This window comes from Trichomycterus rosablanca, chromosome 18 (genome assembly GCF_030014385.1).
Source record: "Trichomycterus rosablanca isolate fTriRos1 chromosome 18, fTriRos1.hap1, whole genome shotgun sequence".
Classification (NCBI taxonomy): Eukaryota; Metazoa; Chordata; class Actinopteri; order Siluriformes; family Trichomycteridae; genus Trichomycterus; species Trichomycterus rosablanca.
Genome location: NC_086005.1, coordinates 7,836,104 through 7,863,098, shown reverse-complemented (window position 1 = coordinate 7,863,098; position 26,995 = coordinate 7,836,104). Strand labels below are relative to the sequence as shown.

General features: G+C 38.2%; 1 protein-coding gene across 1 annotated transcript in view; it reads right to left on the bottom strand.

Moving 5' to 3' along the window:
* Positions 1 to 26,995, bottom strand: part of ror2 (receptor tyrosine kinase-like orphan receptor 2) — an 80,329-nt gene that overhangs the window by 3,433 nt on the left and 49,901 nt on the right. The window contains exons 3-6 of the mRNA XM_063014257.1: positions 17,050 to 17,337; positions 14,169 to 14,199; positions 2,944 to 3,065; positions 748 to 1,062 (exon numbers count right to left, since the gene is read on the bottom strand). Of these exons, the coding sequence (XP_062870327.1) occupies positions 748 to 1,062; positions 2,944 to 3,065; positions 14,169 to 14,199; positions 17,050 to 17,337 (756 nt within the window). The remainder of the gene's footprint in view (positions 1 to 747; positions 1,063 to 2,943; positions 3,066 to 14,168; positions 14,200 to 17,049; positions 17,338 to 26,995) is intronic.

The window sequence follows — 26,995 nt, the reverse complement described above, 5'->3', positions numbered from 1 at the left end:
CCGTAGTGTTAAACATCTGATGACATGTTTGCAGGAAGAATGGGACAAAATAAAAGCTGAAACACTAAATCACTTGGTATCCTCGGTGCCAAAACGTCTTTTAAGTGTGGTGAAAAGGAATGGCAACATTACAAAGTGGTAAATGCTTTACTGTCCCAACTTCTTTTGGAATGTGTTGCAGGCCTGAAATGCAGGAATGGATGTTTATTAATAAATGAAATTAAGGTGACCAGATAAAACATGAAATCTCTCAGGTTCATCCTGTCTGCAATGAAATAAAAGTCAAAGTAAATGTAAGAAACTGTGTTTTTTTTATTATTATTATTTGCATTTTTCTTGCTGTCCTATGTTTCATGCTTTTTCTGATTTGGGGTTGTACTTCATGTAGGTGTTGGGTAAAATTATTAAATATGATTCTACTTTCCTTGTAACTAGGATGCAAAATAATCTTTTTGACTAAATGTAATGAATTAAGTCTAATTCAATGTTGTGTCTCTGGTGTTACAGTTTTTTGCTGGTAAAAAGTAATGGGCAAAGTCATCCAGATCATAAAAGCATAAAAAAAATCAACCACTGAGTTAAAAAACAATAATAACAAATATTTTTGTGGCATATATCATGCTAGCCCACCGTTTGAAAATTTCTGCTTTACTACATAAGCATCCAATCTTAGTTTAGTCTACAAACAGCCTACTGTCATCATCCAACATCCAGACAGAACTTATGGATTGCAGCAAGTCCACCTACATGTTCCCAGCCGGTCGCTGGGTACGCCAATGCGCATGCAGCTGGCAGCCTCAGGTGATCCTGGGTGGGGAAGCAGACGGCAGTTGGGCAGTTCCAGCTGCATGAGGATAAGTGGGTTGGAACGGGCGATGGTGTACTCGGCTTGGCATAGGTCGTTTTCCAGAGCCTCGCATTCATCCCTGCAGAGCTGCCGCTGACGAGGGCCCCTCGTGCCTTCCTCACACAGGGGAAAGACATAGTGGCAGAAGGAGGGGATGGCAAACTGTGAGCACTGGTCTGACAGATGTGTGGAGGTGCCAATCATGGTAAAGGCAGCTAGAGGTATAGGGAAAGAATGAGAAATTAAGCAAAGTAAGTAGACTGTATTAACAGGATTAACATGACCTTGGAGTTGAATGTAAAGAGATAAAAGATGTGATTACAGTGAGGTGAGTCAACCTTTTACTATATTCTAAACAAGTACGTGAGTTCATGTGTGTACACCAAGAGAATGGCACTAGTCTAACCACAAGACCCATGGCTCTGTTATGTTGTGGGGAATGTTTTTCTGGCATGGTGGGGGTGTACTTGCCTCCATAAAGGTCAGGGTCACTGCAAATGAATACTATTATGACTATTAAAATATTAATTTATATAACAATATTATACGCTAATAGGAATAGAGGTCACCAAATAGTTTGAAAAGTATGATAATGGTGTAAATCATGTTATAGCCTCTGCAATTACCAGATCTCAACTCAACTGAATAACTCTGGTACAGTTTGGACCATCTTGTAAGACAGTACTTCTATTACCTGTATCAAAACAGCCCCAGAGGAAATATCTGAATGGTACTCCCATCCCCCAGAACAGTTCCAGAGACTATTCTTAGTGCAATTAAGCTTTTCTGGCAGCTTGATAGTCCAACATCTTATTTTAATGTCACCATTGGGTATCTAGGAACCTCTTAAACATTAGTTTAATTTATTGATTTACTTTCCTCAAGTAACCTAGGTCTGAAGGAGAGAAACCTAACATAGAAAAACAGTTTCAGAAGTATTTTCTTTCATTAAACCACTTGAAAAAATACATTAAAAGATAAAAAGCCAAACTTGAAATCAACAAAATTATTTTAGGCCAAAAAAAAATCCCATTTAATTTTTCTTTAGTTTTTACAAACATTAAATTTCATTTTAAGTGGTTTAAATTAGAGAAAAATGCTACGTGACAAATGAGTTACTAAAATTGATTCTAACAAAGTCTGGCATCAGTTCCTCACAAAAAAAAACCCATTTTGATCTCTTTAACATGGCTGTTGAGAAAAGCTCTAGAGTTTTTACATATGATCCTTTCAGCTGTCTGCTGGGGCAATTTTCACCAGTTAGATTTGATGCATTACATACTTTTAAATGAGTACCATATACACACACGTCTGCATGTAATCCATTCCATATGCCTTCAAATACAAGTGCCCTGCAGTTAGACGTACTGGATATGGGAACGACACACAGTGCTGTGCATAAGGCTAATGTTCCTGCAACTGTGGCCACAAATCCTACGGGAAGAAAGTCAGGATGTTTACCTAAATGTTTAACAAAATGCCTGAAACTGACTGTGTGTCTACATGTGAACTACATAGACATGAATTAGATACCACTTCAAACTTGTTGATTAAAGTACAGCAGGATTTACACATTTAGATGTGCTTGTTAACATGGCAGTCTTCCGATTACAATAATTTTGGGAAGGTCAAAGTGATTTTCTCCTCCTGTAATTAATGATTTAAATACACACGCACCCAAAACCTGACAAAATATGCTGGATCAAAAATATACATACAGTGAACATATTATTATTAATTTGGTGCTATAAAAACTGTCCAGTCATGTAAGCTTAAGACATGGCCTTTTAATATATTTTTAGTAATTATGATTGAATAGTGACACTTCTTTATCCACACAAACAGGGTCAGTTTAAACGCAACCATTACAAAGCAAATAACATGCTTACAATTAAATTAAATATTTATTTCTTTTATTATTATTGAGTGTCTATTTTGCTCCACTTTTACTGAGCTGGTTGTGTTTACCTGCTGCCTTTAAGCTCAAAACATTTTAACAAAGGTTATCAATGACAATCAATGACATTGTTACTGTCTGTTTCCTTTTGAAATAAACCAGGGTGCCAGAATGACAAAATAAGTAGTTAAGCTTTTACCTGTGATACGGTTTTCACTTTCTCCTTGCATCTGCAGAGACTCCACATAAATGCTTCTGTTCCCGATAAAGCGAGCACAGGCGATGCCGCGATACGGCTGACAGAAGCCCTTCTCATGAGTCCTGAGTAACACAAAATATCAGAATAATTGTAATGAATGCTACCATCACCAGACCACCAGCTTTCAATAATGTTAATTTACTGAATATAACACTGATGTAAATTACACACTATGGCCTTCGCAGATACCAGACCTCAACCGAAATAAAACCCGAGGAAAATTTTGGACCAAGGTTCTAAATAGCCCCTAAAAAAAACACCTGTTTATAAAACATCTTTTGGGAACAAGTTATATCTCCTCACTACAGTCCCGAAGACCTGAGGTACCGAAGCTGTTTTGGAAGGTCATAGTGACTTAACACTTTACAAAGACATACAGTGTATCACAAAAGTGAGTACACCCCTCACATTTCTGCAGATATTTAAGTATATCTTTTCATGGGACAACACTGACAAAATGACACTTTGACACAATGAAAAGTAGTCTGTGTGCAGCTTATATAACAGTGTAAATTTATTCTTCCCTCAAAATAACTCAATATACAGCCATTAATGTCTAAACCACCGGCAACAAAAGTGAGTACACCCCTAAGAGACTACACCCCTAAATGTCCAAATTGAGCACTGCTTGTCATTTTCCCTCCAAAATGTCATGTGATTTGTTAGTGTTACTAGGTCTCAGGTGTGCATAGGGAGCAGGTGTGTTCAATTTAGTAGTACAGCTCTCACACTCTCTCATACTGGTCACTGAAAGTTCCAACATGGCACCTCATGGCAAAGAACTCTCTGAGGATCTTAAAAGACGAATTGTTGCGCTACATGAAGATGGCCAAGGCTACATGAAGATTGCCAACACCCTGAAACTGAGCTGCAGCACAGTGGCCAAGATCATCCAGCGTTTTAAAAGAGCAGGGTCCACTCAGAACAGACCTCGCGTTGGTCGTCCAAAGAAGCTGAGTGCACGTGCTCAGCGTCACATCCAACTGCTGTCTTTGAAAGATAGGCGCAGGAGTGCTGTCAGCATTGCTGCAGAGATTGAAAAGGTGGGGGGTCAGCCTGTCAGTGCTCAGACCATACGCCGCACACTACATCAAATTGGTCTGCATGGCCGTCACCCCAGAAGGAAGCCTCTTCTGAAGTCTCTACACAAGAAAGCCCACAAACAGTTTGCTGAAGACATGTCAACAAAGGACATGGATTACTGGAACCATGTCCTATGGTCTGATGAGACCAAGATTAATTTGTTTGGTTCAGATGGTCTCAAGCATGTGTGGCGGCAATCAGGTGATGAGTACAAAGATAAGTGTGTCATGCCTACAGTCAAGCATGGTGGTGGGAATGCCATGGTCTGGGGCTGCATGAGTGCAGCAGGTGTTGGGGAGTTACATTTCATTGAGGGACACATGAACTCCAATATGTACTGTGAAATACTGAAGCAGAGCATGATCCCCTCCCTCCGGAAACTGGGTCGCAGGGCAGTGTTCCAGCATGATAATGACCCCAAACACACCTCTAAGACGACCACTGCTTTATTGAAGAGGCTGAGGGTAAAGGTGATGGACTGGCCAAGCATGTCTCCAGACCTAAACCCAATAGAACATCTTTGGGGCATCCTCAAGCGGAAGGTGGAGGAGCGCAAAGTCTCGAATATCCGCCAGCTCCGTGATGTCGTCATGGAGGAGTGGAAAAGCATTCCAGTGGCAACCTGTGAAGCTCTGGTAAACTCCATGCCCAGGAGAGTTAAGGCAGTTCTGGGAAATAATGGTGGCCACACAAAATATTGACACTTCAGGAACTTTCACTAAGGGGTGTACTCACTTTTGTTGCCGGTGGTTTAGACATTAATGGCTGTATATTGAGTTATTTTGAGGGAAGAATAAATATACACTGTCATATAAGCTGCACACAGACTACTTTTCATTGTGTCAAAGTGTCATTTTGTCAGTGTTGTCCCATGAAAAGATATACTTAAATATCTGCAGAAATGTGAGGGGTGTACTCACTTTTGTGATACACTGTATGTGGGGTTTCTGCTTGCTACATATGTGTATAACAATTATAATTCAAAACATAGACGTTTACAATCTACATATTAGTACTGGTATGTTTAGTGCCAGTATGATGCATTATACCCAATACATTCAAGATGTGGATTTTACACAGAATAATTTTTAGCATCAGCTCAAAATGCTTAGAACATTACATTTCTTTTACAGAAACATATTTAGGCAGAGCTGTTATGCTAAACATGCATGATTACACCCAAAGCACAGGATTGAAACAAGGGAGGCTTGATGAAGGCATCAAGAACAAGCCAGCATTGTTCTTCAGCTTCACAACAACACTGAGAACTCATTACAGTTTCTACAGATCACTAACATACACCAATAATGTTGGGTTAAAGTCCAAATGTACAGATGTGGTAACAAAGCAACAACATTCACAATAACATTCCTTTTTTTGGGTTAATGCTGAAGAACTGCTTATGTTTTTTTTATAAGGACTAAGAAGTCACAATGATGCATCGCAGTAGAAACCCACAACATCCATGCATGTACTACAGCACCTCTTAACGATAATGAAGCTTCAAATTGGCACCATGCTGGTACTTGGATCTTATCGAGAGGAAGTGCTTGCAGGGGAAGGTACAATAAGAGCCACATTAAAAAAGAGCAGGTTTAAATACACACATACGTTTCTCAATATCAACATTTTGAAAGTCAACACCAGTACCAGTGAAACTGAACAATTATCATTAGCATTTCAGTCATTTGCAGGATCATTTGCAGTCCAGTTAATAGACTATGTTTTTCCTAGACTGCCTCAAAGCTCTGGAATTGTGCCCCAGAATATGCAGTCTCTATAAACATTTTTACAACTAAAATCAAAAGGTTTTAGCTCAACTAAATTTAATCTGTAAATATTTCATAGTTGAAGCATTTTGACATTTTTAAAAACATCAAATAAAGCTGAGAATTAATATTTATATATTTATTTTTGTAAATGGAACTAGCAGAAAGTATTCTTAGCTGAGTAACAATATTTAGACTTACACAGTATTTTATTAGTCATGGAGAATTTTAAGTAGGACTTTGGAAACCCATTAAAAGGCATCAACACCAACACAAAAATATTTTACAATGTATTGTTTTTTTTTGTGGTTTTTTTCCAATGTAGTAGATGCAGCACTGATTTGAAGCCAACATCTGGATCCTGAGCCAAACCATTCAAAAAGGCAGCTCCACTGATGCTTTACGAACTCAGTGTATTACATCTCCTGACCTCACTGACCCACAGCGCTAAGTGGAATCCTGGTGTTTAGAGAGATCCAGTACTGAAGTACAGTGGGTTGTGCAAGGACTGATGAATGTGGGTTTGTGGGTTCTGACTGAAGCAATCCAGCAGATCTCACACAGTTTGTTTATAGTGCTGTGCTATGCTGGAGCTTAACTGTTTTTCTCATCATCTATTTTATCTCATGCTGAATGAAATAGATCAGTACTGACAGACACATAAGAGCTATATGTTGTGGGAGAGCACCAGAAACTGGATATAGTTTACAGAATGTGGGACTGTACCAGTCCGCCTGTACTTATTGAACCAAGCCATCCTATATATCTAATCTCATCTGCCCCCATTCTACCTCCAGAATTTTAAGATCTTCTGACCAGTTGCTTTTAACTGTCCCACGCACTCGGACGAGGTCCAAAGCTGACCGGGCTTTCTCTGTGGCCACCCTGAAACTATTGAACAGCTTGTCACTTTTTATTAAGGCATCCCCTACAACTGATCGTTTTAAATCCAACTTGAAGACCTATTTATTTTCACAGGCTTTTGGGTTTTAGCATGGCTTTTTCTGTGCCGACTGTTTTATTTAAACTGATTTTTATTTTGCTATATGTCTTTTACTGTATTTTATGTCAATAATTTGCTTTATTATTGTTCTGATTTTATTGTACAGCGCCTTGGATGACACTTGAGGTCTTTGAAGGCACGTTATAAAAAAAAAAAAAAACCTGACTGGACTTGACTGACAGATGAATACATAAATTGTTGGTAAGTGTTTACCTGAATAGCTGCATGTATCATGCATGTATCGTGACATGCACAAGTGTTATGAAATTGCCATTGCTGTGCCAATTAATAAGAAGTTCTAATGTTTTGACCCATCAGTGTTTATTATGTATTTTGACAAAATGAAACATGTTAAAATCAAAGAAAAAGCTGGCAAAATTAACACTGGATCAAGGCTTGATTTATCAGCCATCACTTGAAATGTAGGCCAGTTACAGCAGGATATAAAAAGTGTACGTTTAAAACAGGGACAAACAGCATGGCCCCTTTTCTCATCCACCCAGGAGAAGCTTTTCTCATTTTTCCTTTGAATGTAGAAGCGATTTGATCCCGAACACATGCAGCAGTACCCCAGTTCCCATAGGACTTCTCAGGCTTTGTGTAAATGATGAGAGAAGTGCATGTCAGAAGAAAAAGCCCAAAGGTTTTCGTTATGAGAACTTGTACATCGTTTCTGTTCCAATTTTGAGGTTAGAATATGTGAACGTGTTTGTGAAGGGTTTTACAAAGCTTCCCCCCACAAGAATTTCTGCACTGTTCACATTTCGAGTTGCTAGTTTCGTTGTGGATTGATGCCAAAAAAACTGTTAATGTCCAAAAAAGCATGGTCCTGTTGACATCGATATCACATATGGTTACAATTTTGCTTTAGTTTAAAATAACTGGGAGGAATTTCCCTCCAGAAAATGTTTGAAGACTTCAGCTTAACAAGAAATAGATTTACTTCATACTGTGCTTGGCTAAAACAAGATGGGCAAAGACATATCTGCATAAACAGAAAAATGAAACAAACTGGTTAAAGTAATCCAAATCCTATAAAAGTATCCTGAGCCAATTCTTTACTTTTTCCTAAAAACATGGTAGTGTTACTAATCCACATCCAGAACCATGATCTGTTTACAAAAGTTGTCACACAACAAACACCAAGCTACTTAATACCATGAGGCAAATTAAACCACTTTTAACTTATTACTTAGGATTAGGGATGTAACGATACACTCTACCCACGGTGCGATACGATTCACGATACCGGGTTCACAATATGATATTTTCCCGATTTTTTAAAACAAAATGAAATTGAAGACAAATTATGACAAAGTTTCTTTTTGTTATTTCTCTTTAAAATATAATAAAATACTGTATTTGTGCTGTATTTATAATACCCTGTTTGTGTAAAAAGAAACTGAAATGAAATTTTAAAACAAATCCTACATTATATAAATAAACGAATAATACAAATAAAGAAAGTATCCTCACATGAATAAATTTGGCTGGAAAACTCTGAACCTGGCAACCCTGTAGTGACGTCAACCAGGTGAGGTGAATAGCGCCAGTGCCCTCTGCTGTTTAAAGTGAATATTGATTCATTGTACATGTCAACCGATTTGAATAGTGCCACATGTGAATTGATTTTTAACTGTCTTGTGGTGCACTGTTACATCACTACTTTCCAATTTATCCACTTTAAATTTGCACATGTAACGCCTCTTACCAAATATAAATATGCAAACCCTTCCTAGACAGATGCACTACACTTCACAACGTGGTCTAATACTAATGATAAGGGAAGAAGAGAAAAGCCAGTTGTCAACAACAACAGTGACAATATACCACAAATTCAACATGTAAATTTGAGCATGAAAGACAGGACAGGTCAGGTAACCTCAAAGTGTACGGTCATGAACGTTCTGCAGGGTCGGGTAGTTCCATTTTCCTGAGTAAACACAGATAAACCGTCTAACATTTATAAACAGATATTGATTTTAATATTTTACAAATGGTTATGGAGCTTGTTTGTGTGTCTTTGAGCAAAGAAACCATCTGTAGCTGTTTATTCCAAAGCCTTTTGTAAAAATATGCCTTCATGTGGTCTCAGCTCTCAGAGTCTCTCTACTGAGAGTTCCATCTTCTCATCTGGATGAAATCCGTGATCATTTTTCTCCTCCCAATATTTACGCACAGACGTCTTGGATGGTGTTACTTCAAAAGGACGAGCTCACAATGTGTCCTTGTAAATGCACATGGCAATAAAACATCTGGTCATTTTTGTAGGGGATCTTACAACAAATGCTTATAACTATTTTTTCTTAATCTGGTTTGCTCAACTTTTTTTTATTATCCTGGATTCTGTAAAGCTTTGAGACAATGTCTATTGTAAAACAGCGCTATACAAATAAATTTGACTTGACTTGAGTAATTTAGCGCCTTGTGAAATTAGCACATTAGGTCATAGACTACATTCAGGTTGTGCCATTTCTTTGGCAGACATAACATGCACTATTTAGCCATGTTACAGGCTCAGCTAAAACCTGACATGCAGAACAGGCCTCAGACTTCATATCCTGGTCTTGAACCAAGTTAAACAGAGGAGGTGTTGTACAGCACCCTGTGCAGGACCCTCCACCTGCTAAGAGCTGACACTCGTCAACTCTCTCCCAGTCCAGTAAAACAAGCACAATGTCCTTATTCAATAACCTAATGGCATCACATTCCCAAAAGTCACTCTTAAGTTCTCCAGCACATTGCAGCATTGTTCGAACGCTCAAGGGTAAAGTAATAGAATCATGGATGAGACAGAAGATCCTTAAAATTGCTCAGATGCCAATGTTCCCAGTGGAAAAGCAGCCCAAACAGAACTTGACAGTGGTCATATGGCTATGTTGCAAAAACGCCTAATCAGCTGTACCCCAGCAGGGCCAGTTCTGAAGGTTAAACACTGCAATACATGGGAAATGATTTCTTTTTACTTTTATCATTTAAGTAATTTTGTTTTTACTGCATTTCACAACACCTTATAAAAGATTATGATAAAACAATAAGAGTAGTTTTTAACACTGTATGAGAAAAAGGGCATGTATTAAATTTATTTGGTAAAAATGTTTCTTTTTATTACTTATATTATTATTGATGATAAAATAAATATTGTTCTACTTACATAAAGAAGTTGTGATTCTGATGTTAATGCAAGTTTAACAAATTAGCAATTATTGGTGCTTAATTTGTGCATTTGAAAATTACATAGGGGTCATTGGATGGCACACCAGCGTTATGCACTAGCCCAACATCATGAAGACCAGAATTCGAGTCTGACCAGTGCCAAACTGGACACAGTTGGGCATTTTTATTGGAGAGAAGCCCAGCTGAAGATTTACCTTTGAGCTTCCAGCACAAATGGTGGACTAATACAAAGTGCATAGTGTTCCTCCCTATTTAAACCCTTTTTAGCTAGCAGGGGTTCGGTGCATGCCATCGGGGAATTGAAATAGTTAACTGGGATTTTCAAAATTATATAGGCTGATTTTTTGGCACATTAATTTCAGCACATTTATAGTAGCATTAGATGTGAAATCTTAATCTTAATACCCTCCAGGACTTCATCAACCAAACACACTAATCGTTGCACTTTATCCATTACCATTACAGAGTCAGTATATAGTAAGAGCCCTGTTTTAGGTTACTATTCGCTGAGGGAAGGCTTGCTGGCATCACCACAAGATGGCAATAGTTACCACTGCTATAGTGCATATAAAAACACAACAGCACACACACCACAAAACAACATAACACACCCCCAACCCCACAAATACAAACGCTCATTATTAGGCAACAATGCAGGGCAGCAGTTATTTACAGTTTGGGAAATATATGAAGGGTCACTGAGAGACAAAAGCATTCCTCCTTAGTGGAATTTACAACACTGCCCTAATCAATCTGTGACCTAAGACCAACTACAGGATCTGCAAGTACAAGATCAGCCTCTGTTAAGAACTACACAAGACCAGTGCCACTCCTAGCGTACATAATTATTTGTATTTATTATTACAGTGAGGTCCTTCCATCATACTGGGATGGCTTAACTAGTTTTCTAAATGACTAATGCTGTGGACTACTGTCCAGATTATGAGCCAATATGTCTAGCCTAAAACATCTACCAGTTCCCTGCTTGTTTCCAATCTGCAAGTAATAAGCTAACTTTGTATGAAACTATGCTCTATCTGGACTAGTACATGGTCACTGATAATCCTAACGGACTATCAGGTTAGTTAAGAGTTAAGAGTCCCTTGGCCGTATTATTTAAAACAGGAGTGCCCAGCAGTGGTAGACCAGTTAACATCAGCCCTTACCCAGATCTGATACTACATTTCTTCCCAAGAGAATAATGATTTTACGGCTGGTCAGTTAATTATATTTTAATTGTCACCAAGATTTTTTGATTCTTTGATTAAATAAATAATATGAATATTATGATTTGTTCAATAAATCCAGCTCAGCTGCCTACTTGGTTGAATGCAGTAATGACATTATTTTGTAGTGTAATATGAAAAATTTCCATCATCATTATCAGGTATTAAATAATAGTCAGAGCTTAAGTGCTATGTGATTAGTGTATTACTCAAATTTAAAGTACAGAAGAAGCTTTTTCTTAATAAAAAAAAAATCACCACTTTATAGCACTTTGATGTCTATAAAGTGGGAATATAAAGAATTCCGAAACCATTCCACTTTAAAGAAATGCCTCCTCTGCTTGCCAAACAGCTATAAACATGCTGGAAAACTTACTCACTGAATCCATCGGCAAGTCAGAACAAAAGGGTACTTCACTTTACTTTACACATCACTCAAGAACCATGTGAGTTCCTTAAACTCATGGCATACCATCAGCATGAATTTCAGAAAACAATCCAGCAGGACCAGCAGGTAGCTGAATGCTTGACTTAATGGACTTATAACAAAAAAGCCTTTCATGTACATTTTAAAAGTACAGTGTTTTTACTTCATCTTCATCTGTAGCATATGTGTGAGTAACCCAGACAATAACTTTTCCAATAACTTCAACACATTTCCTGATACTGAGAAAGGAACCATACTGGGAGTCTTAGAAACGTGCATATAATATAAAAGAAGGCCAGTTTTTAAAGCAGTTAATGCACAGTATAAATGGGGTTGGGGTATATTAATTTCCATCAGCTGATTCAGTTCAGTAAAAGTTCAGACTGTTGATTTGAGACTTAAACCTTCAGCTTGCATGCACCAGTGAACTGTTCAAACACATTTGGAGAATGAATTTAAATCAGCACAAAAAATACTTTTTAATGTATCTGTATTTAAATTATACATGTATTTTTAATTAAAAACAACAGAACTATTAAACATTAAAATAATAAACAGAAGATGTGTGTCAGTATGGAGTCATGGTAAACTCCACATGTGGATCTGGGGGTAACTTTATTCATTTTTATTGATTGATTTATTCTATTTCTTTTATGCATTTTCTTCCAATTTAGTTTAGTCAATTTGTCTTCGGCTGCTGGGGATCCCCGATTGCAGTCGAGGTTGGTGTATTGCTGCTCACGCCTTCTCTGACCCACACGCAGCCTAACCTTTTTTCACCTATGCACTCTGCACAGGCACCTCTCTATCTGCCAATCAGGGTCCTTACACAGAGTTTGAAGAGCCCACCCACATAGTCCGGTCATCCCGCCCTCGCAGAAACGTGTCTGCTGCAGGCACTGCCAATTATGCCCACTAGATGGCGCCCAGCCGACCAGTTTCGAACCGAGGAGTTCGGAATCTCCGCGCTTGTGTGCTAGCGGAATATCCTGCTGTGCCACCTATTCATTTTATTATTATTTTTTCAAAAATGTTGGATATTTTAAATCATGTTCCTATAAAAGGTAGAAATCTGATTATAATCTTATAATATCTACACTAATCTTTATTAAAGAGCTTTAATTTACCAGCTGCATCGTTATTAACTTTGATTAGAATGTTTAGTTACTGCATAATAAACAACCTACCAGCTATTCTGTGTTTATGCTTATCTTACTGTTCTACATTACTGCCATGTTCAATACATTATGCTGTTTTTCTTAAATAAAGTATAAAGATGTGTTGACACAAAACTTTGTGTCATGTGTTTTCAGTTGTAACAGGATGCTTTAAGCTTAACAGAAATTGGCAAAATTTGCATCCATAATATTGGAGAATATAGGTGTGTAACTTTTTTTTATTTGTGGATTTTCTAAATCATGTTCCTATGAAAGTAGAAAACTGCTTATCATAATCTTATAAGGAAGAGGTTTAATATACCAACTGCATCTTTATAAATTTAGATTAGCAGTAATTTAGTTAATTTAGTGCCATTTTAGCTTCTGACACAAAGTTTAGACAACAAGAAAAAACCCTGTTGGGTTGCCAGTAGTCTCTTTTTGCCCACACAGTCAATACTAAACACACTGCTGTTGGATCAAAGTGTAATCTGAGAAAAACACCACTACCACCATTAAAAGGTTTTAATGTTTTCCTCAGCAGAAATGATGTCAGATAAGAGATTCCTCCAAATGCCTGGTCATCACTGACTGGAACTGAGATAAATCAGATATTAAGCACACCCTGGCCCTTCATGGACATTTTTCTTACCTCAGGAGGAATTCTCTTCTTTTATTTGGTTAATGCCAGGCACTATTTTGAGTCTAATTCAATTTAAAGAAGGTTGGCCCCCACTCAGATGTTAGAGATGACCAAGCTTAAAGTATTTCTTTCTGCACAGTAATGTCAGGAATACTAAGGACAAAATAGGCATAGTTGAAGGAATTTTATCAACACTGTTTTTAACCAGGATGGTATAAGATGGTAAGTTGTTATTGTATTAATGCTGTGTTTAGTTACCCTTCTTTTCTGGTAACAACCAAGAAAACTAAAAAGAAAGTGACAGCTCCCTAGACTTGCAAATTTAACCCTGAAAAATCTGTTACATTTCTAAAATCTGCTCTCTTAAATCGTAACTTTCTATTTACTATTTACACTATTTTTACTATGTTTGTTATAATAATGTTGTAAAACCTACATAGTAGACTTTTAAAACAGAAATGTTTACAGATGTATAGTGTATGATCATTACAATGTAAGATCATTTCAAACAAGCTACATTAGTAAATGTAAGTTAGTGTAAGTTTGTAGTTAGAAAATTAATATTTGATTAGTGGACTGAGTTTGTGCAACCTCAGGAAAACTTCTTACTGTCTCATAAAGTGTAATGCAACAGTGTATGAGGTGTCAACTATGGGCTGAGGAGCAGAAAGAACACTTACGCATCATCTGGGCCATGAGTTGGAGACTGACCTGTAAAAATCACAACAAAAGAGGATTAACCATAAGCTCACCTGAGCATCAAATAACTTACAGTACAGTCCTACAATTTACAAATTACATGTTTTAAAAAATTCTGTCCAAGCCTTTTTCTGAGAATTTGTAAAAATGTCTGGAAAGAAATCTGAAAGCTGATTAATATTAAATGTATTTATATTTTAAAGTTTTGTAAAAATGTTTTCTTAAAATATCTGACAAAAATTTTAAAGTGTCATGTCATGTTTTATTTAGTCTGTGCCGTTACCTACTAAAATAGTAGAATAGTTACCCACATAAAATTGTTGTTTGTTTGTTTTTGTAATGCCATGTTGTCATATCTACAACATTCAAGGCAGGAATTGGTGTTTTTTGCTAAATTTATTTGTTTTGTATTATATATGTGTATGTATATATATATATATATATATATATATATATATATATATATATATATATATATATATATATATATATTTATGTTTTCAGTTTTATATTATTAAGGAAATTGAGAACTGTTTCTGAATCATCTTAGGTGAAGATTTCTATTAATGTATTGTGCATTTGTAGTTTTTGTCTTTCATAGTTGTATTTTGGACATTCAATCAGGAAAGTGTGAGATTTCTCCTAATATTAAGTATTTGTGAGTTAATCTGGCATGGCCTATTCTACATCTACTGTATATTACTTGGTCCATAGTGTATTTTTGGTTTATTCCTGGTGTTGGGGTGAATCTCATGTAGTTTGTTTGTTTGTGTGTTCCAGGGAAGTTGCCATTTATTTTTTATGTATTCATTTAGAAGGGTTTGATGTCCATGGAGGGTAGTTTATAGTTAATGATTTTTTTTTTGTTGGATTCGTTCTCTAGCCAACTAATCAGCTCTTTCATTTCCTGAAATTCCACATTAAATTGTGATTATATTAATTAAATATTTAATTTATTTAATATATAATATTATATTAATATTAAATTAAATATTTGAATACTATTGAATTAACTACCTATAGTTTACTTTATATAAACCAAACTGAAATCCCACTATTTGTACCCATAACCAATACAAAGTAACTATATATACTGGACCAGTACTGTAAGTTCTCCTTTTTTGAAAATGTTCCTAGCCAATTTGCAACACTACTCAAAAAATGACCTAAAAACTACAGTTCATCTGCTTTTAAATTCTACATCTATCACCGTTAAACCCAATCAGTTATTTGGTAACATTATACAGGAAAAAGAAAGCAATTACATCTACCCAGGGCTCTCATTATACACATATTACAGCAATGTTCCGTATATATTTGCTCATTGCATTAATGACATCATGATGAACTTCTCGTTTAAGCAGGAGATTTTTCATCCACACCAGATTTTCAGTGTGAGCCGACTCAGAGCTAGCTCTGGTTTTCACTCGACCTTCTGCATTTAGTGCAGAAGAATAACAGCATTGTTACACTAATATAATTCTGGAGGGAAGCAAGAGTTACAATTCCAAACACGCTCCTAAACAGGCATGCAGGCGGCTGTTTTGGGGGCGGGGTGAGATAGGGCCTGTAACTGAATGTAAAACAAAAATAACGGTTTTATCCTTGATGCTAATACAAGTGTTGAATAATCAAACCCTTACTGCACTATGGTAGTGTAGTGTTCAGCAATCTCCTACCTGGTATGTCAACTTTTTCTGTAATGATGCTAATAAAGCCTCCGAAAAAGCAATTTTATATTCTATATACAGTATCTAGTTTCCCTAATAAATGTCCATGTGCACAATAAATCAACCCCAAGCCTCAGTACATGGTGGAACACACTTCTGACACCTCTCTTGTAAAATATTGACAATTCTTCTCATTCAAAAGCTTGTAGCGTATTGAGGTTTGATGGTTTTCATACTGCAACTTTGCTGTATATCCCACCAAAGATTTTCTATAGGATTTAAATCTGGAGACTAAGGAGACCACTCCAGAGCATTCCAGGATTGATTCCTTAACCAGGGTTTGGTTGACTTGGATGCGTGCCTGCTGGAAAGTCCAATAATCACCAAGGTTCAATTTCACCACAGAACATTCCACCCCAAAATGCCTTGGTATTTCCGTGAATCAATGATCACATGATCAAGCTTGCCAGTTTCTAAAGCAGAAAAACATCCCCACATCATTACTGACTAAGCTCCATGATTGACTGTGGGGATGGTATTGTTCTGGTCATAAGCCTTACCTTTCTTGCGCCAGACAAACCAGTGATCCATGTGACCAAACAGTTCCAGTTCTGATTTTTCACTCTATAAAACTGTGCCCCAGAACTCCACAGGCATATCCAAATTCCTTCTGGCTTATTCCAGTCGACCGTTTCTGTGCTACTTGGTCAAGAGTGGTGTGTGAAGTGGAGTCCAACCATGACGTGTGCGACCGCCACTTGGCCTGAGCGGTGTGGTAAATTATTATCAAAGTGTGACTATGAGACGAATCTGCATTTGTGTGAAATAACCGTCAGATTCACTCTGAAAGTGTCCACATCTATCTGTGTTTAGCTGGATTTTTCTCCTGTTTCACTTTTAAACTTGTGTTATAGCTCGGGGTTCTGAGAAATTGTGAGAATCAGCTTTTCCGAGAAAGTCTAAAACGCTTATCGTTAAAAAAGCGGGACCATGGAACGCATTAACAGGTTTCCCATACATCCTTATGGGAAAAAATACCTTGAAACTCAACTCTTTTAAACTCGACACCACTCTCAGAACCAATTGACGTTGAGTTTCAAGGTACCACTGTATTATTAAAGATCATCTGTGGTAACATCATACACCATACAGTGTGTACATGTTTAATAAATACTACATTCAAAACTCTTACCTAGGCGCACATAAAGAACCCCTGTAGCAGTAATAGTCTTGAGCGAGTTGGAAGCAACACACTGATAGTATCCTGTGTCAGTCGTGTCCAGATCCTGAATACGCAGTTTGGAGCCATACTCGTTTTTGCGGATTGAGATGCGGCCTTGTTCCTGCACCACGGGGGCGTCATTCTTTAGCCAGCGGATGGTGGGCCATGGGTTGCCTGTCACCTTGCAGTGCAGAGTGGCTGTCTGGCCCTGCATGATGGTCATGTTGCTTGGGGGCTCCACAAATTCCAGGAAGTGTCCTATGGAAAGGGGTGGCAAAAAGGGCACAAAGGTTAGAGTCCCCCGACCTTAAAATGTGTGAGAAACAGTTATGCTGAAGCAGAAAACAGCATTTCCTAAACTGCTGGAACAACACTTATTTTATATAATGCCAATCTTCCGGTTAATAGCCCAAAGCTCTACCCACTAGGCAACCACTGTCCCTAGTGTTAAGTTAAGTAGGTTAAGGTTGCCAGGACCATGATGAGTAGGTTTTTATGGATAATATTCAAGATTTTATTGTGCAGAATGAGGTCTGATTGCTCCTGCAACCCAAAGCAAAAGGCATAGTACATTAAGCCCTCATTATATATACATTTACACAGTATAAGCCTTAAATTTGTATTACGATTTAATTCATTGCACCCAAACACCAAATTAAGATTACACAGTAAACCGTACACATTTGCAGCTTAAAACATTTGTGATTTTCCTCCATTTACGTCTCGGTTACCAAAAATGCAGACTCCGTGATGAGAGACGTATGACACTGTGTCTCACAAAGCACAGAATTCCAGTGAGAGCGTGATCCGCCACATCTGGATTAGGTAACAGTGTATTTTTTTTTTTTCAACCCAAGAAACAAACATGCTGTTCTGTGCAGCTCCGGCTTGATGGCTGCGGGGTGAACAGGGGGCATGAGGAATGGGTTGGGTTGGTTGTGTTGGTTTTGCCGGACCGATGATACATGAATATTTTGTGAGACAACCACAAGAAATACTGACAGACCCAACTTATGACCTGTTAAAAATGAATATTTACAGTTTAGTTGGCAAAGTGCCATTCATTCACTGGTGCAAAATATCATCAAGTTGGAAAACTGAGCCTAATCATGTTCTAAGCCAACAACAAAAGAAGGACTGGTGAGTGTCAAATGAACCATCCCAAAAATGGAATGTACCTCAGTAAATCTGTTTATAATCTTTATATACAGAGTGGAGCTGCATTTTGTAGCTTTAGAATGCAGCAGATTTTATTTTGCTCAGTAAGATTTGCAAATAAGTGAGAGGTGACACGTTAGTGTTAGGGCAACATTAGTTTGCATGATGGAAGCTGGAAAGAAGCCTTCATAATACATAAAGGGCCAAAAATGTAGGGCTAGGGTAAGTACAAGGCAACTGTCCATTCAACTGATTTATTGATTCTGATCCGGAAACTAAGAATAGAGTTGAATAGAGTGTCTAATAAAAATATATTTAATTGACTCACTGTTTACTATAGTAGTATGTGGTTTGGGATGCTTTGCTCTTTATGCAGACGTAGAAATATAAATCTACATATAAAAGTATTCACTAAAAAACCCAGTTACTTCAAATGAAATAATGATTTGAAAATAATACCTAAAGATAACTAAGGAGGCTTTTTTAAATAAGTAATAAAATACTGATATAACAAACAAAATGTCTTTATTTATTTAGTTGTTTAACACCGTGTTTACACAGTGGTATATTCACAGCAGAAAGGGTTATTAATTATCATCCAATGTATCAGTCTACAGTCCTATTCAAGCACTGTTCTAATATGTTGGTCTTTAGATGTACCATATTCTGCCAAATGTCCTCATTTTGGGATAATGTGATGATCAAGACTGAGAGGGCAGGATGATGGAACCTCTGGTCAGCTTTAGTGTGAGAAACATGTGACCTCAGATCATGTGTGGAGCCAGACGAAGCTCAAATAAACACGAAGCGCCAGACCTCCACCTTATCAGCAAGACATGAGGACCCACTTCGGACACACCAACCCCCGTCCTGGCCAGCATGACTGAGGTTATGTCTGTTTAAGCCCTAGGTTACTCCTACAGGGCAGTACAAACATCTGACAAGGGAAACAACCCCATATGGAAGCCCTGAGTCTGAGCCAAGTAAGTAAATATACAAAAAATAATGCAAATGTCTACAAAAAAGAACACATAAAATCATTCTGAATCTTTTAAATCCTTCAGAATTCCTTCTAAATATTAGACACCCTACTAGGCTGGGTATCACACATGTGACAAAAGAAGTTAAACTGGGGCCTCGTCAGCTGAACAAAGCTCAAATCCTATAATGAGATGTTAAACTGTGTCCTACAAAAGACAGAAAACCACTAGTGTCCCAACAACGAATGGGTGATGACAGGTTGCGGCTCCATTTAATCCAGGGAATGATACGAATCGGAAGCAGGAGAAAAGGGACACTGGGTGTGTGAGGAAAACATGTTAGTACTTTACGCTGAGGAAAATAGCAGAAAGAGTAACAATGCTCGAACGATAAAAATAAATAAAACTGCCGGTAAAAGTGTTTAAGATAGTAATTGTGTGATGGGCACGTTGTAACAAGTCCTTTACAAGCTCAGATCCGCATCAGTGCAAATGATTTGTAATCTGACAGTTTTGGACACGCTCAAATGAGCAACTATACGGTGTGTTAAACTGTCTCATACCACTAAGAGAAACTGTTTTGACAACACTAACTACAGGACCTGTTTAACAAAAGGTCTATTATATCAGAAGTTAAAATTAATGGAACACTTAATCATTTAGTCCTTTCAGTAGTTTCATGCCAAGACAACTAATAACTGCAGTATTTACAGGGTTCACAGTTTTGTTCGATAACCATTAACATTTCCACGGTAATCGTATAAGCTGGTCAGAACTGCTGTTAAAATTATTAAGTACAGCTAAGCCATGCATGACACGAATAAATATAAAACACATAAAAAGCACCCAGATGGCACAGCGGGATATTCCGCTAGCACACCAGCTCCGAGATTCTGAACTCCTCGGTTCGAAACTCGGCATTGCCACCGGTCGGCTGGGTGCCATCTAGCAGGCATAATTGACAGAATGCATGGGTAAAAAAGGGTTCCACTCAAGACTGCGCACGGGTCAGAGGAGGCATGAGCAGCAATATACCCACCTCAACTGCAATCAGGGACCCCCCAGCAGCGGAAGACAATTGACTATACTAAAATTGCAGAAAATTCAGGGGGGGGGGGAACACATTAAACCAAAATCAAGAATGTTCAAAATATGTGATTTATTCAACCTCTTTTCTGTTCCATGTCATTCAGCACATTAATGCTTTTAGAAAAGCTGTGTAGACCGCTTAATGCCACCCTTCCTTCATGTAGTTGTCTGCTGTTGCCAGACAATCAAAACAGTACATTTTATGAACTAAACAACACTAATACACAGCAGTAAGGATTAATAAAGCTTAACATTTATTTATTTATTAGGATTTTAACGTCATGTTTTACACACTTTGGTTACATTCATGACAGAAACGGTAATTACTGGTTATACAAGATTCATCAGTTCACAAGTTTAATGTCAAACACAGACACGGGGAGAACATGCAAACTCCACTCAGAAAGGACCCGGACCACCTCAAAATTTGGGAAGGTTATTTAAAGATAGTGATTTGGATTATATTATATATGTTTAGAATGTCTCATAATTGCTGTACTTTTACCCATTTCTACAGAGTGTTTACTTTCCACCTAAACTAGCCAACTAGATCAGTGCAAGGGAGTCTGGTTAATGCCGTCAGTAATTAGATATTTCTAAAATGATCACCAACATGTTTTTTACTCCAATATTTATGTTAAGTAATATTTGGTGTATGTTAATAGCTGATCACAATATATTTTAGTGTGTGACTATGATAAAACCTCTTTATTTATACCCTGTAATAGACTAACGCTCTGTTCAGGGTGTACTTTCACCTTGTGCTTTGTGTTTATGGTTGACACAGGACACAACAAGACCCTAATCAGGATTACATTTACTAAAAGCATTTTAAGTTACTCTAGTAGCCTCTAGTTTTAACTGCTAATCACATGTGGTCGGTTATGAAATGAACAATTTCATCCTAAAGAAGGTTGTGGTGGGTCCAGATCCACCCAGAAACACTGAAAGCAAAGCAAGAATACATCCAGGACAAGGCACCAGTGCATTGTAGGTGAGTGGCATAAAAGTACACTAATTCTATTACCAAGTTACCTGCATATATATTAAAGTACTTTATAAAATTGTTATTGCAAATGTGTTACTATTTTAAGATTAAACTTCATATCTTCAAAACAATTCCTCAAAAGAGACTTTTTTAAACATGGGCTTTTTCTTGTAAACTGGCAGGGACAAGCACTGGCTTGCTGGGTTTCTGTTGAATTAGAGCAAAATATGTGGCCTTAAAAGGTGGCACAGCATAAAGCTTCTTTCTGCCAGGAGGACAAATCTTGTTTAAGTACACCAGGAGTTTCAGCAGACTGACGTGGTCCTGTCTGCTGGTTGATGTGCCCTGTTATGGTATAAGCAGACATTCCACTGGCTTTTGTTTACATTAATAATGCACCAGGCACTCTGGAGCAGACAGCAGACAGAATCAAATTTTACAAATTGTGAGTGTGAGTTTTTTAGAGTGATTTGAAAAATCTGATCACTAGCTACCACATCTGTACCATATGGGCAATTACCATTAATAATTCCAACACCCTTTTCCATAGGAAAAAAATTAATTTGAAAATATGTAAAAGTTATAATCAACAGTATACAGAGTAAATTGTGTATTCTATTACTGCCTGTAGCCCGTCTGTTACCTCCTGTAGCCCATTTATAAATTAGAATGGACATCCATAGGACTCCCACGAACCAGACATTAATTGGGTGGTGGACCATTCTCAGCCCTGCAATGACACTAACATGGTATAATTCATTAGAATGTTGGAATATTGTACTAGAATGAGTGCATTAAGTGCAGCAGTGGTGTTGGGATTTTGACAACCTGTTTACATTTCTATTACTGCCTCCTTATTAGAAACACAAGCCCTTTTAACACAGGGTGTTTACATTTTTAGCAGATGCTTTAATGCAAAGTGACTTTCAATTGTGACTGAATACAATGCAAGCAATTCAGGGTTAGGAGCCTTGCTCAGGGACCCAACAGTAAAAACTTAGCAGAGACTGGGCTTGAACCAGCAACCTTTCAATGTTACAAATATGGCCAACTTAGTCTGACTTTAATGATTCATTTGAGAACGTTCAGCCGACACATTTAACTTCACTTTTACCTCAGTTTTTTTTTAGAGTGAATCAGCACAGGAATGTGCACGGATAACACGACCAGCAATAAGAGACGCTTCTTAAAATGGCTGTGCTGAAGTGAGGGGGCTTGAGGCCGCTTGACGCAATGGAAAATCTGCAAACGGTGCCCAGCACCACAGAGAAGCACTCAACCATGATGTCACCAAAATGTTTAATGAAAGTTTCCTAGCCTGCTGTTTGGAGTATGTCCTCATACTCTCATGCTTAATCCATATTTTCCTCTTTGTGATAACCTTTTTAAATGAGCTTCCCTTCAAATCCTTTAAACTTCCTCTTATTCAGTGTTTTCTTGGCTTTGTCTGGGCAGCACGAGCAGGCAGACAGACTGAAGTGTGTTTGCTTGCTTGTTTGTGGGCAGCCATGATCAAGGTGTTAAACTATGTAGGTGGTGCCGTCAAGCCCCTCTAAGACTGCCTTGTCTCTCAATCAACCAAGGTTTAATGGGTGACAATTTGTGTGGACATGTGCTACCTACTTAGCCACCATGCCGCCCATTTCCATTTACAGCATTTAGCTCTTGAAGGTTATATTTCTTGCTCAGGGCCCAGCAGTGGCACCTTGGGGAGGGGGGGCTTGAACCACTGACCTTTTGAACACTAGTCCAGTACCTTAATCACTGAGCTACCACTGTCCATAAAGCTGAGACAATCAAGATTCGTTTTTTCCGGAATTACTGGTCACAATGCAGTGACACACCTCATACAGGACGTAAATCAAATTAGGTGCTAGGTGACCACAATTACTTAGACCAGCAATCAGCTAATGGCATCTGTCTTAAATAAAAGCATAGTAGGCCATTTTACGCATCATCCATTATTATCCACTAGCTGAGTCCAGCATTCTGAAAGATGGATACCAAGAACCGAAGACATAGAAATAAAGCAACAAGTGGACATTTAACATAAGACTCATCTAGAAAGCTTGGACAAATGGTGCTAACTGCCCTATTTTGTAAGCAACAACCTGTGCACAAGAGCGGCATTTCTTACTTTAAAGGAGACTGCATTCCTTTCTCCCACTGATCAATGGTCTTTTGGAATCCCAGCTACAGATGGTTTGAGCATTGTTGGGCTGACACTGCTTAATCAGTTGTCTATTGATAGTAACACCAGTATTTAGAAACTGCTTGCCTGGCGCTCCTAAATAGCAAAACCGAAAATCATTTCCCCCATTATTGATCATTTGCAAGTTTAATCTTTGCCTTTTTCCAGAGCTATCCACAGCTAGGGGTTCAAGACTGCATGGACCATGAGGGAATGAAATCCTGGCACAGTCTTCAAATGTCTTGAAGAAAGCTCTAGCTAGCCCATACCCTTCCAGAAAGTTAGTAAAAAGTAAGAATGGATTGGAAGAAAAAGGTTTAATGGTTAAAAAAAGGGTCTGATTTGGCAATCTGCAGTGTATTAATCCATCATCAATACTGTTCAGAAGCCAAATTCAGTGGTTGAAATCACATTATTGGCACTGATGTGTTCAGCTAAACAGAAGCGAATTGAAGATGCAAATCCAAAGCAAATAAATATCAACCCACAGCTTCCTCCTCCATTTAATGGCATGCCTTCCATCAGGCCAACACATATTTAACTGTGTAAATGGCTGAAGAGTGTGGTGAAATTCTAATGGCGCAGCCAAAAACGTCGAGCATATACAATTAACAAGTAAAAAGTCCAACTGAGCTGCACTGAGTCATCCCATATAACACGAGGCGATGACAGACGTGCACTTGCTCAGTGGGGTAAAAGAGATTATACAGTATTGAATTATTACTGGGTCCTATTGGCATTACTGCCCCATTTTTTTACTGCTTTGAAATCTGACTTCACTTTTCAGTATGTGTGGCCATTCCTCCCTATTTCTGCTTTGCTACAATGTGTAAAAATGTAGTGCCTTAAAATGTGAACTGTGAGTCTGCTTTCTGCTGTGCAAATTCAACAACCCAGATCTCTGTTAAGACTCAGAAACAGAGCAAAGGGTCAAACCCCATGTTAATAACTTTACTTTTGACTTTGTCCTGCTTTTAATTTGAAAAGAATGCATTTGAAACACACTCCTCATCACTTTATCATCTTGCTATTGTTTTAAGAAATAATTCCTGATTACATTAATCCCAAGACCCCCTATTGGCCTCGTGGCCAATACAAATAATTCTCCTTAGCACAATTTAGCACTTAGCACATTTTCCTGCTTCTATTAAATGGGGCTGGTGTACAAAGTGGTACACATATATTCCTACATGATTTATGTGTGGCGCATGCTCACGTACTGACACGCGCCCCAGCACAGACCACATTAAGCCATATATCAAGATCCAAATCTTCACAAGCAGCCTACATACTCGGTCTGACGTGTGTGACTAACCAGAGCATTGTAAATGCTCCTAAAGTCATTATTTTCTTTCATTCCACAGAATGAGGACTGCTGGGCTGTTAGTCGTCAGTGCTATTCATGAGGAGGAGATGGTATGTTTGGTTTCCAGGTACAGAACAGTGGTATGTGCAAACATAAGTCAAGACAAGAGGGGAGGAAGAGTGTCCAGTCTGTGTTAATTCATTATTTTAAGGTTAATGACTTCCGTGCCTTGTAATCATGAAGAACTACCCAAGCGTGTCCAAGGCCGGAAGTTTCAGGGATTGTTGATGGGTTAGGGCTGAAACTTTGAGGAACTTTAGAGGAACACCTGGACTTCTCAGTGAAAGAATCTAAAAGCATAACAGTGGAAGATTCCGAGCTATTCATAAGTATAAATAGAAAACTGGTAAGCATTAGACTCCACACAGAAACCAAATGTCTCTTCATTCCTTCATTTATTTATTTGTTTAAGCACCGATCCATCCTTTATCAGGGGCATGGCAGGTCTGATTCACCAGGGCGAAAAAGAGGAAACACCCCGGACAGGTCACCAGTTTATCACAGAGCAAACACACATACTGTACTTACACCTACAGCAAATTGTTTAGTAGCTCCAATTGGCTTGACTACATGTTTTTGGACTTGTGGGAGAAAACCAGAGCACACAGAGCAAACCCACACAGACACAAGGAGAACATGTAAACTCTACACAGTAAGGAGTTTGGCCACCCAGCTGGGGAATCAAACCCAAGCCCTTCTTGCTGTGAGGCAACAGTGATACCCACTGCCCCACCATGTCGCCCCATTAGAAATTTGTCTTATTTAAAATGTTTGGGTACATCCAACGAGCTAATACAGTCAACAAGCTATCCATCAAACGAAATAAGTAATATAAAGGCTGAAATAACAGTAATATTAATTTAAAAAATATTAATAACTTGGTGTTTATTATGTATTTAGCCAAATTATTTACAGTGTGCCTACCATGTTAAATCAGTTGAAATGTTATATGGACTGGCCACACTCAGTTCTGCATTTCAGCTAAAGTTTATACATGAATGTTCTGGTAATATATGCTGTTATAATGCCTGACATGAAGTGTTATGACTACTGAAAGCAGGATGCCACATCTGGCATGACTGGTTTATGACACTCTTATGTCAGTGTCATTACAGAGTTCAAGTAAAGTAAACATTTTCTATTTCGGATCAACCAAATTATTAACAGTGTGCATGTTAACTAAACAGCAGTGTGTCCCGCCCACAGCATATCCTTAATATTATCAGAAAATCCTGATGGGTCCCATATCCAAAAAAAATCAGTCCCAAAAAATTAAGGTTACTACAGGCCAAACACACACCAATTGGCCGCACTGATAGTAAGAAGTTGAGTACTAATTTAGAAGACAGGTTTTTTCATAGCAACCCACATTTTGTCCATGATTTTACTGCAACCCAGGCAACACAAACAATGCATCAAAATAAAACACAAGACAATATATACTTAATTAATGAAAATGGTCGCAATCTGTTCCCACTGTGGTTTACAATATGTAACGTAAAGCCTCCACAAGGAATGGTCGTGTACAAGTTCATTTTGTGTTTATGTGCCTGTTAAATTTGTTTATTTAATTATTATTTTTTTTCTCTGTGACCCCAGGGTTTGAAAAACCCTGGCCAAGAGTAGTATGACCCAGATAGTCCATGAGCATATACAAGGCCATGTAAGTTTTAAGCTGTAGGTTTTTTTTTTGGTTTTTTTTCCCCTCTCTTTTCCCCCAATTTTTATCCCCCAGTCTAGTCATGTCCAATTACCCTGAATGCGTCCTCTATACTGATTCGACCCTTCACCACTGACTGAGGACGCCTCTCAACTGACCTCCCCCTCCGGTACGCACAGTCAGTACAGATAGTGCATTTTTCACCTGCACGAGTAGAGTTCATATACTTGACACCCCCATCAGCATTATTCCTCAGCCCTGTGCAGGCGCCATCAGTCAGCCAGCAGGGGCCGCAGTCGCACCAGTTATGAGGACCTATGATTCGACTTTCTTACCTCTAACCCTGAACAACAGCCAATCGTTGTTCATGCTGCCGCCCATCCTAGTCGGAAAGGCAAAGCTGAGGTTCGATACGATGTATTCAAACCCCCCCCCCCCCCCCCCCCCCTCTGGTGAGCTAGCGTACTTTACCGCTGCGCCACCT